This window comes from Thunnus maccoyii, chromosome 13 (assembly GCF_910596095.1).
Source record: "Thunnus maccoyii chromosome 13, fThuMac1.1, whole genome shotgun sequence".
Classification (NCBI taxonomy): domain Eukaryota; kingdom Metazoa; phylum Chordata; class Actinopteri; order Scombriformes; family Scombridae; genus Thunnus; species Thunnus maccoyii.
In genome coordinates, this window is record NC_056545.1 from 16359769 (window position 1) to 16372398 (window position 12630).

General features: G+C 40.3%; 1 protein-coding gene across 1 annotated transcript; it reads left to right on the forward strand.

The window, feature by feature from the left end:
• Positions 1–6371: 6371 nt before the first annotated feature.
• waif2 (Wnt-activated inhibitory factor 2) lies at positions 6372–8556 on the forward strand. Its single transcript, XM_042431743.1, has one exon. The coding sequence runs from the start codon at positions 6618–6620 to the stop codon at positions 7689–7691; it is 1074 nt and encodes a 357-aa protein (XP_042287677.1). The 5' UTR covers positions 6372–6617; the 3' UTR covers positions 7692–8556.
• Positions 8557–12630: the final 4074 nt, after the last annotated feature.

Consider the following 12630-nt stretch of genomic DNA (forward strand, 5'->3'; position numbering starts at 1 on the left):
AGCGGTCACCCAAACATCAGATATCAACCGTTTTGTAATTCAATCTAAACAGACACATTGCGAGTCAAGTATCCATATCATTTGTTTGTTACATGACCGTTAGAAACGTAATGTTCTTTATGGACTGAGAGGAGACATAAACTAATCCAACAGACAACTGGAGGAGTCGTTATTGTGTAATACTAAATGTTTAAAGACTTTTGGGGGTGAAAAACACACAGAAGAAGTCATTAGTATCTGTTTCTATGTACATCATCTCTTATCACCCCTGATTGGGTATAATTTGTGGTCAAATAGACAGGATGAATAAACAAAGTGGTAGCAGAGGAACTACAAAAACCTTTTTGACCAAGGTTTTGTTATAATCTTTAAAGTCAATATAATACAAGTACTCCTGGATGGCTCTTATACACTTTGTAAATCAATCTAAATATTCTCTTGGCAGGTCAAGTATATTACATGGTCATAACAAAACCAGTCTTCTTTAACTTACAGAGATCTCAAACATGAAAAAAACACTTGTTGAGGGAGACAATGAACCAATGACCCTGTTGGAATTGAATCAATTAACTTGTCACTACTGATACTGAATTACCTATATACGTAATGAATGTGAAGAGCCTCATATCTATTTAAAGAGGAAACCGTGTGAATGTGATCTTCAGCACTTTAGTGAACTGGATCATATTGCATTCAGACTCCAAATCAAGATGACGTTGGATTAGTTAATGTGATACATGACATTAAAGCACATAATCCCCAATCAAAACTGTAATGATCAATTTGTACATCACTGATTTAAAGATTCAAAAACATCCTTCATCTGAAAAATTGAGATGGAATATTGACTTTTCATTATATGCAGGATATTTGGTGGGAAAGTAAAATAGTTAATGGAATATTATATGATATGTCATTATATTCTTAAAATATTACACATAATATATATATATAAGATAATATATAATTAATTTACCTAGAAAAAAGTTATGACCTTATTTATCTTATATATCACGTTATCACCAGATTTACTTTATTTTTAATATTCTGTTTTATCCTGTTTTTTTTGTTTGTTTTCATGTATACTGTGTCTAAATTATTGTCAATTACTGCTGATGTTTTATAGTATCTTATATTTTGTTTTTTGCTCCTTGCTTTGAAAATTCTATACACAAATTAATGTACTATTATTATTATTATTATTATTATTATCCTAAATATGATCCTTTGTGTGTTTCAGAATCCAGTAGATTTTCCAGAAGAGAATATGTGCATCTGAATCTGTGTCATCACGGTATGTGTTTATGATCTGTTACAACATCTATTGTTTTCTACACTGGGCACACAGAGCGATCAGCAGCCACAGCTATCTCCTCTGACTGAGTGACTTAGCTTTTGTTTGGCAGGTTGTGTCTGTCTGGCCGCGGCTCACTCCATTACAACTCTAAATGACTAATTAATGGTCCTGAGACAGGTGACACCAGCTCCTCAAGATCCATTTACACCCTCATCCCCATAGGGATCTAACTGGACTCCACTGAACCAACTGCTGCACTTCTTCACTTCTTCCTCTCACTTCATCCCTTATTCCGTACCTCACTGTTTCAATCTCTTATTTTCACAAAAGCCTTTTTAGGTACAGGTGTTGCAAATTAGCATCTGCTATAAACACTATGATACTTGATTTGGATAGCTGTTTTCAATTTGTCTATGTACACTATTATCTGTCCCTATCAAATAAAAATAAATGAATGAATAATTAATCTGGTGGTGGAGTACTGTTTAAGGAGCAGGTCTGCGGATAGACAGATGGACAGATTGAGAGACAAGTGGACCAGACAGATAGAGGTGCAGACTGCTTTTGGGCTGGGAGGGAAGGAGAGGGAGAGATAGAAAGAGTGAGGTGGGTGATGTGTTACTATCTTTACTGGTCTAGTTTGACTGGAGGGGAGATAGATGAACTATGATCTCCACCTTCCTACGAGCACATTGCACCCACACTCCTCTCTGAAGAGTTAGATAGTGTGTTTGTGTGTGTGTGTGTGTGTGTGTGTGTGTAAACCGCATTATTAGCAGTCGCTACAGAGTCCTTCAATTTCTCACCCCACTTCCTTTTTTTAAGTGGACACTATCAAACACACACACACACACATACACACAAAGTGAAAGGAGAAAGATGAAGGAAGATTTTAGGTGGAACTGTTGTTACCTATGAGCATGCTGGTGTACAGTATCTCCCCTGGCACCCATTTAACAGACAGCAGCAGTATAAGCTTATGTGTGTTTCTAGCCAATAATGATCCTGTACAGCAATGCATACAAAGATCCTAGAGTCACTTTCTTAGCTCACAGACTTTTTTTTACTAAGAAAATAATTTTCTAACTTTTATTAAGGTCACTCCTCATCTTTAAGTTCTTTTCATGCAAAACTTAAGTGAACACTGCTAATCCGCCAAAGGCAAGAAGAAGGGCAGAATCCAGTCAAGATGTAAAACAGCAAGTTATGGCAGGGAGAAAGCAGTTTGACACAGTAACAAGACCAGTCTGTTATTTTAAGGTTGTGATTTTGGGATGGCTTTCTGAGCACAGCATGGATTTGAGCAAATATCTATAGACAAGAGCGTATCTCACTTTCCCCTCACAGCTATGCTCATTTCAAACAGCTCCAGCTACTGTAGGAGAAAATGGCAATAATGTAAATGTGCACTCCAGCACCCTTTGCCAACATACGTAAATGTGAGCCCTATCAATAAAGGTTTAGCGTAATTTCTCTGCTGCAGAATTGTCAAGTGTTGCATCTTCTCATAGTTTTCTCTCTGTGTGAAATAGTGCCAGAGAGATCATCAGGGTGCAGGTAATGCGTTTGCTGTACATAGACATTGTGTTGAGTCATGTTGGGAGATGTAAGCTTACACTGACCAAATATTTTGTGCACTGTAATTCCCTTAGGCTCTGCAGGATTTTTTTTCCTCCACTGTCTTTACATGGTGCTTGTGTCCTTTTCTTGGGTCGTGTTTAATTATGACTGCATGTGTCAGTGGTATGCCAGCTGCAGGGAGGATGATGGAAAAGACCAGGTTGGCTGGTAAAACAAGGTTAATGAATGACGAATGACGCAGAAAGGATGAAGGAGGGGATGAACCCAAAAATCTGGGAGCGGAACGCAGGAGCATTGCACCCAGGATTTGCAGTGAATATATAATTGTGCCCACAGTACAAATCAAATCATGCATACATACTGAACAGTACACACACACGCACACACACACACACACAAACGCAATAAGCCTCTGCTAATTTAGCATGTGCACTAGAGCTGTTAGAAGTAACGACACACCTGAGGATAGGAGGAAAACTCGCCTGCCAAGGTTACAGGCAACTGGTCACTCAGCCACAAGTGTACACGCAAACACACACACAAACTGTAGTGAGGAGATAGGGATGGGCAGCCTTGGGTAAATCAATTACGAGGTTCAGTGTCAAGTTGAAGGCCACGAGGAGGGCACCATAACAATATCCCAGCAACAGCCCATGAATAGTAGCCGCCACTAAATCAGCTCTCTGCAGCGGTAGATAGAACAGGCGCAGGGGTTCTGAGCGGAGAAGAGGAGGACTGAGCAGATGTCCTTGTGTGTTTGGAGGAAGAAATACTATCCCATATGCCTTAATAGGCAAAAACAACCTGATGTTAATATGGCCCTTTGTGCTTATCAGGAACACCAGCAGCGAGCCCATTTTCCATCACTCTTTATCTCTTCCTGTGTTGTTGTCTCTTGGCCTCAGCTTCTCTTTGTCTCCTCCTCCCAGTGTCCATATTTATATCCACACCACAGCACTTTCTGTCCAAACGCTCCTGATGGAGTGCTCTTGAGCATGACAGTGAACTGCAATCAGCTTCAGGTGCTCCAGTGCCTTAATCCGTGTAATAAATCATCAAAGCAGCAAAAATAAAATAAGACAACAATGTGCCTCCACCTTTGTGGCAACAGTTTGTTGAAGGATCTCTCCTGTCAAGAATTTCACTGCCCTGCACAAAGCCCTGACCTCTACAGCATCCAACACTTTTGGGATGAACTGAAACACTGCTGCGAGCCAGGTCTTATCACCCATCATCAGTAGCCGACCTCACTAATGCTCTTGTGGCTGGGTGTGAGCAAATCCCCGCAGCAGTTTCCAAAATCTTGTGGAAAGCCTTCTTAGAGGAGTGGAGACTGTTATTTGAGCACATTAATGCCTACGGTTTTGGGATGTTCAACTAACCCTGCAGTATGGGTGTAATGTTTGAGTGTCTGAACACTTTGAACTAAGTAGTGTAGCTGGCTCTGTGAGACTAGCATGTAGGCTCAATATAGCAAAATTTGTTTCAGTATTGTGGGTCTAAATTGTTGAAATAAAGAATAGCAATGTAAAATTTCCATGAACACAGCAATTAGGTATTCACCTGGATGATATTAAAGAATAATTCAAAAACTTCCTTATGAACCTGAAGAAAACTGACACGGTTGTCACTTCAGTACATGGCAGACTGTAGGTAAACTTTTGCTTTTCATGTATGTTATGTTCGCTTTATCAGGATAGACACCATGGTCTGGTCTCTTTGTCTGGATGTTTGCTTTCACCCACTCAGTAAACACACTCACACACATGCATAGAAAGAAAAAAAGAGCAGCTCATTGTTGTGTTCATTGTAACTGTGACTAGGTGTCAGTAAGGACGGTCAGCACAGTTTACTGTTACTCTGCAGCTGCTTCAATTCAGTAAACCCTCAATGGTGATTTGAACTTGGTTTGTTAAGGACAGGTCATCCTGAAAGTTATTTTTGTATTCAATGCGTATCTATATATATATATGTTTAAAAAGGGGCTGCATGTGACTGCACATGAAAGTAAGGAATAGATACTGTCTGTCTTTCTTTCTTTCATTCATTATTTCTTTAATCAACTATTTCCTGTAGAGTAGTGTAGTGCAATGGTTCTGAGTTTCTCAATCTGTGTCTTTAACAGACTTTCTTCCATTAGAGGAATTAAATCTTTCTTTCTGTCTTTCTTTCTTTCTTTCTTTCTTTCTTTCTTTCTCACTAACTGCATTGCACCGCTATTTAGAGCTATCAATGGTGCTCAACCTTTTACTGCCTCTGACTTTCCTTGACCCCTTCTTTCATTTATTTTTCTTCCTCAGCTCATGTTGTGTTTGTTGTTGGACTCAAAAAACTGTTTACGTCCTTTCATCTCTACTTCATTCCTTTCCTCCTTCATCTTTTTTTCAAGACTCAAAACTAAACAGGTTTCTTCAGGGCTAACTACAGAAGAAACGCAGTTAGCTCTGAAGCTAACGGAGCTGTCCATGGTTCTGAACCTTCTCAGTCCTTTTGGCTAATTTAGTGTATGTGTTGTTCACAAGCCTAATTGTTTACATTCAAGAATTATGTGGGTTGGTAGAGGAGTAGGCCAAATAAAGTCACTTAAGACAAAAGATGCATTAAACTTTTACTGTGTACTGTGCCAGCTTAGTGCTTAATTGGAGTATTATTCACTTCACTCTCATTATTTCCAGCCCACATTTAAAACGCCTTTGTTACATCTCCTTGTTTCTGAGAAAGTAATGAACAGAGACAAAATGACAGACTAGTCCCACAGCGGAGCAGCACCGTACGCCAATGCAAATCTCCGAGTTAGAAGCGGCTTATTTATTCAAGCGTATTGATTTGTTTGCCAACTCCTTACTGTAGACGTGGAGAGCGTGACCAACTCTCCAAAAGCGAGTTTTCTTTCAGTAGAGAAGGGATCTATCGGAAAGCATTGACCCTGATTTCACAGGCTTCACTGCTTCACTGTAATTACAGCTGCTAATTTGCAGCAAACAAGACAAATCCAAGCTATAATAATGAAAACATGATTTGGAAAGGAAACGAGCAACTGAACAACAGGGCGTTAAATTATCCTACAACCATCTATTAAATGATGCTCCTTTGTTGTTCAAACTGGGAGGGACAGGGTTTCACAATTTACTTTTCACACAACAGTGAACACTTTTTACTGCATCGCTTATTAGTCATTGGTATTGAGGGTTTTCCAAAGGCAGAGTGAAGCCACGATAACTCAAGAGACGATTTCTTCAGGCAACCCAACAGCACGAGAACAGTAAAAACTATTTCACTCTCAATAACTTTCCTGTGTCAATGTATCCATAGTTAATGACTCCCTGCCGACTATAAATTTGGAGTTCTTGTACTGCAGCGCGCATCTCTCTCTCTCTCTCTCTCTCTCCTCTCTCTCTCTCTCTCTCTCTCTCTCTCTCTCTCTCTCTCTCTCTCTCTCTCTCTCTCAGTGACAGGCGTCAAAAATACCACCAAGGGAGCGCGGATCAGCAGCTTTGCACGCAGCCACACTCGGCTTTTGTCCACCTTTCCGATGCGTAAATATCCCAAAGAAAACTCATCTATTCTCAAGACAGAGATACGGACCACCGACATGATAGTGGATGGAGCATTTTTTCTATTCTGATGGTTCAAAGTAGTATCCGATACCGAACTGATTTCGAATTTACATGCCTGAAAGGATTGCAGTAGGTCACCTTCTTTGCGAGACGCATCGGTACACACCTGCTTTGAGACTGAAATGAGGGAGAAGATGTGGATATTTTACAGTGCCGACAATTCAAAGTGTCTTTTTGCTATTTGGAATCAGTGGTGTTTGTATTACGCAGCGGTGGTGTGTTTGTTGTTTTCGCCTGTCAGGACGGATGATGCTTGTCCGTCGTCCTGCATTTGTGCCAGAGACTCGGGGACAGTAACCTGCAGTGATGGGGAGGACACCGAGGTACCGGGAGACATACCGGAGTGGACGTCCACCTTGATACTCAAGGGGAGAAACATTTCAACTTTACAGCGAGGTGCGTTCATGAGCAACGACACGGAATTGGAAATGACGACTCTCTCGCTGTCTTATAACGGGATACAGATTATTGAACCTTACGCCTTCCTGGGACTCCCCCGTTTGCATTTGCTGGATCTGAGCCACAATCGATTGGAGTCTATCTCAGCCAGGGCTTTCCACGGGTTACTAGACCTGCGCTCTCTTTACCTAAATCACTCTATTTTGCCTGAGGCCACGGCGCAGCTTTCAAATGCGCTCGGCACACAAAGTTTACGCAACCTCCACAGACTGGAGTTGGCGGGAAACAATTTGAAGTCCATGCCTCTGATGAGATTAGATATATATAATCTCCACGCGTTAGTGCTGATAAATAACTCCATAGAGAGCATCACAGGGGAAAACGTAACCAGTTTGTACCAGCAAAGGCGCTTACGCGTCTACTTGTCTTTAAACCCGTTTCGGTGCAATTGTGAACTGGTGGCGTTTTACTACTGGTTGAAGAACTCATCCCAGTGTCCGGATGCAGGGCGTCTCCTGTGCAGCGAGCCGGAGGCCAAGAGAGGGATTCCTGTGGAGAAACTCAGAGGAGAGGACATGGATTGTATGAACGAGAACCTTGAGGCTGTTTCGTACGTGTTCCTCGGTATAGTGCTGGCTCTGATCGGGGTGGTGTTCCTCATGGTGCTTTATCTGAACCGGGGAGGCATCAAACGGTGGCTCAACAACATCAGAGAGGCGTGCCGAGACCAGATGGAGGTCTACCATTACCGCTACGAGCAGGACTCAGACCCGAGACTGGCTAACGTGGCTGTTTAAGTTCCTGAAACATCAGGCCGGTGCTGTGTAGTGAATGAGAGGACAGGGGAGGATGGTGAGCTGGAGAAGACTGAGTCAGTGCCCTCATATCAACATCAATGAATAGTTTTTAAAACCAGTTTCATCATTTTCAGGAACTGAAGTGGTATTCCTCTCACACTGAGATATGCACACAGCCAAAGCCAGTTAAATGACTATAAAAGACTAATAAGTGTTCATCATGCCAGGTGAATATTGCAACTTCTAAGCAGTATTGTATATGTTGTAAATATATATCTCCTCAAGAGAGGAATGCTTTTCACGCATCATGTGGACACCGTCTACAGCAGCTTGTCAGACTAACCTAGTATTACTTTATTAGCTTATTAATCAAGTGACAAATATACTGTAAAGGTATATAATTTCTGATTTTAAAAAGAGCTGAAAGGAAACAATGAATCAATGTAACTACTGAAAACTGCAGCCTTTTCAAACTGTTTAATAGTCTACATTCAGTTTTCCCAGCAGGGAGTATTTCTGCTTATAATTTACCGAGGGACTCCATACTGAGAGAGAGCAGTGTTTGGGAGGGAGGCTGGGGGAGGTAAGACAAGGCAAAGAAGCTGACATGTTGGTTGGAGTGCCATGTTCGTGCGAGCAGGGGATGCTGAAGTAAACTGTCACATTTCATCATCAACCCCATGGGACACGTTATCAACCCTGTCTTTGTGAACAGCCTTTGATCTCTGAAAAAAAAAAATAAGACACACACACTTGTATCATTTCACACCAGGTCAGTTTATCAGTAAAGGGCAGCAGAGGAAGAGACAGAATCTAACCATGCATGTGATTGTTGTAGGCATAGACAAACCAACCAAAACATTAATAAAAGGTCAAATAAAAATGGTGAGTAAGCAGTGTTCTTTACATCAGCACATTTTATCATCGCTGTCAAGAAATGTTGACTTCACGCAGCAGTGTGCGAGCCAGAAACAGTGAAAATGTTTCCTTGTTGTATATTTATTCTCAATTTTTGTTGTTATTGTAAATTTTAACACAATCACAAGAAGCAGATGTGAGTGAGTGCATTCTCCCTGTGAAAATTTTAGAAAGTGTAACTCATAACTCTGGACTACAGTAAAAGGTCATATTGTCACCACCCGCTGAATTCATCAGAAAAGGTCGAGACTGTCTCGTCTGCTTCTTTCTAAAGCACCAAAGGGTGAAGGCTGGCAGAGGTCTGCATGGGGAGATACGACAGAAAGGCATGGCAGTGTTAATCTCCTCAGCAGCGTGACTAATAAACCGCGGAGAATGACGAACGACCTGTGAAGTCAGTATCTATGGCCCGTAGCTCATCAACCGTCTTAACTAAAGGTCTGCATTACGATCACAGTAATTTTGGAACCAAGGTCGAACACAAAAAGCTGAGAAAAAAGCTAGAAACAGTAGTGTGTATGTGTTAATGTAAGTCATGTGTAAATTTGTAGTAGCAGAGCTCAACTGATGCAAGTTAGGCAAAAAAATTCAAAACAACACCATCAGGGCTTTTTGTTGACAATAATTCGTTTCATAAACAAGAAATTGATCATTTGTTCATGACAAAATTATCCAGAATCAGTGTGATTCCCACCTGCTTTCACTCTCCTGTGGATCATAATAAACATGATTACAGTAATACACTAGACAGAGGCAAACAATTAATCATTTAGTGTTGATGTACAGTGGCTTGAAAAAGCCCATGAAGATGATTAGCACTGGACACTTTCAGCTGCAAAGACATATTAAATAAATAAATAACTAAAATTAAAGGAATACTTTTGAAAGAAAAACTCGCTAAAAATAAGCATTTCTGTTTCATGTAACAGTCTGCATTGTGAGTATTTCACTATGTCAGCAGTCTAGGAGCCACCTTCACATGACAATGACATGAAAATGTGACACACTGTCACTCGTTATGTCAGGCGACATGACAGTGTACCATGCACTGTCATGTTGTATATGGAGGCTGTAGAGATCAACCTAATCATTGGGACAGCAGTCTTCGAGGAAAAATGTATGTTGCATTAACTCATTTTGACATAATTTTTGTTGACGGCTCCATATATTTCCAGGACTGTTTTTAGTTTGAGTTTTAAGATATACACACAAAGACATCCATGAAACTGAAAACAACAACTGAAGCATTAACGTATATAATTAAATTGCAGGTTAAACTTAAGGTAACGTTGTAAGTTAAGGTAAGGTAAGGTAGGGTCTCCAGAAAATTAATGTAAGTCAATGTAATGTCCTCTGAAGTGATGGAAACATGACTGTGTGTGTGTGTGTGTGTGTGTGTGTACTGTATATGCATGTCCTAGTGGAAAAAAATAAGTCTATACACTTTATTTAAAAAGTCCAATGTTGATATGCGACTTCCTACAAAGTGTCTATAATGCGGCACATACTGTACTAACCCTAACCCTAAATCTTAAGAGTTTGGGGTTAATCACAACTTTTTGTCATCAACCTTCTTCACGGCATTTTAACATGTCATACCAGAGTAGCATAGGTGTAACTGATAACATGAATCATGGTTGCATTCAATTTATATGTGCAGGTTTCAAGGCCCTTAAATTGTGCATTGTATCTTACTGGAACACCTAAATGGAACAAAGCCATTGTTAATGTTATTAGTAACACCTGTGCTTTTATGACAAGTCAAGATTTCAGCTGTAAAAAAAGATCTTTTAATGGAGTGGGAAAAACTCATGACATATGGCTGATAATGTTTATGTTGTACAGACAGAGAGAATGAAACAAAGGGATCTCAACTTATATGCTCTTGTTATGATTGATTTCAGCATGAGTCCTGGGATTCTTGCTTCTGTTCTGTGCTTAAAACCTGGAAATACAAGCCTCAAAGACACTAAAAACACACAGATACTTGAAGCCATAACCTCTCCCCTGCACAGCTTGGGATCAAGTCTTTCCAGAATATTCTCTGGTGTCTCCCCCTCTGTCTAAAACAAGTTTATTGTCAAAAAAACACAATCTCTTAAGCAATTTTGCACCCTATGTTCAATTAAATGGACACTACTGTATATAACTGATATTTAATTATAGTTCCTTTGTTTCTTAATACTTCAACCTGTCTTTGCTGCCCTCTCCTCTCTCTTTCCCCTGCATGATATTTTTCTTTTTACATTTTTTTTTTTTTTTTTACAATTCTGGGACATAAATAAAAAGGTAGAACAACACAATGTTCTGTTTTTGGTCAGAAAGATAAGACTTCATTTGTCTATTCAGGCTTCAACTGTGCACTCTCCGTACACTTCACTTGTCATTGCTCCTTTTCTTTGTTCTTCTTCCGTTCTACTAAATTCTCCTCACAAATACTGTATTTGTCAAAGACTTCCTCTATGCCCTCACCCACTCGCCCTCCCTCTCTCTGTCTATTCCCCTCTCTCGCTCCTCTTCATCCAGGTAAATGACTTTATCCAGTTGAGTGACTTTGTAAGGACGCAGGGACAGGGTTTAAGCTGAGCCCAGCGAAAGGAAAGAACCGCAAAAGAAAGATAAAGAAAAGGGGTGTAGAGAAAAAGATTCATTAGTGTTCTTTAGTCCAGGCACCAAATGTCCTTGCCTTATGCAAAGCGATGACTCATCGTCTTGCTCTTTATATGAACGTCTGGGAGGCCAAAGCCCAACTACAAACTGGGGGAGATGTCTGGAATGAAGGTGAAAATATTATCTTTACTGTTGATCAGTTGCTCCTATCAGAGAATTCAATCATGTCTGAGCAGCTACACTTCAGGCCACTTTTCAAATGGCCTATATCTTTTCTCCATAGGAGCATGTTCAAAATGTTTTTATAAAGTGTCTGATGTCTCACAGCCCATCAACCACTGATTGAATAGTATGGTTATTTGGACACATGCAGTCTGTCAAATCTAAGTAAATGGTTGTTGCTTGCTCAGGTGAAATTGGTGTCCTGGGATGGCGAATGTGTGAAGTTTGTGACGTGACAAATGGAAATGAGATTGTAGATTTGTAGTCTGAAGATAACTGTTTATTGATCGGTGGATGTGCCACGGCTGCTGTCTGAAGATAAGAGAAGGGTTTTGGAGGTGTTGTCGTGGGACAAGAAGTGTAGGGTCATATCTGACTGGTCACTTTCTGTGATGCCCAAAAGTAGAAGCAGATTAATTTTTCAAACTACATTTTCATCAGTAAAACTTTACAGAATATGAGCTCAACAGCAGGAGGAATATTTAAAATTACCTCTCCACTGGAAGGGAACCGTGTGCTAATGTATGAGGTGAAGTGAACTGGAAGCAAATTTCTATTTCTGTTTCTGACTCGTGTTCTTCCCTTTATGTCCTTCACAAAAACAGCAAAACCAGAAAACAGAACTTTCTCTTGCATCTCAAAGTGACCTCTTTCTCTCTAAAACATAAATCTTTAGGACACTGTCACAGCGATCAGAAATGTATTACCAGAAATGTTCATGCACAGAGGGAGACAGCAGGTGTTAATTTGAAGGAAAAAATGGGTCACTGGAGGGACGTCATGCTGTAATAAGAATGAATCCTTTGCCATTGCCTTTTATTTCTCCTCTGCACCCAGTAGTACAGTAGACCATACACTGCAGGCCACACAAGTGGCCACTTACAGAATGAAGGAGCAGGGTCTGAGGGGCACAGTGGATTGAAAATTCAATGCACTTGCCCTTGAGGAGGGCAAATTTTTTTGGAAATGGTTAAAACCATTTCTAAGAGTAAGCAATACATTTTTGCAGATGGGTTCATTTCAATTATACAAGTCCTTATACATTGTCAGTTTTCTTACATTGAATGCAAGGAACTGAGCTTCAATACTTTTTGGGTACTGACCAAAATGTGTATCTAGCACCAAGCATTGAAAACAAATCTTAGTCTTGTTTACTTATTGTTTGGTTAGGTGTTTCCTGATTCACATA

What these genes read in the sequence shown, in the direction of transcription:
- waif2 (XM_042431743.1), top strand. Translation starts at nt 6,618, where the DNA reads ATGAGGGAGAAGATGTGGATATTTTACAGTGCCGACAATTCAAAGTGT.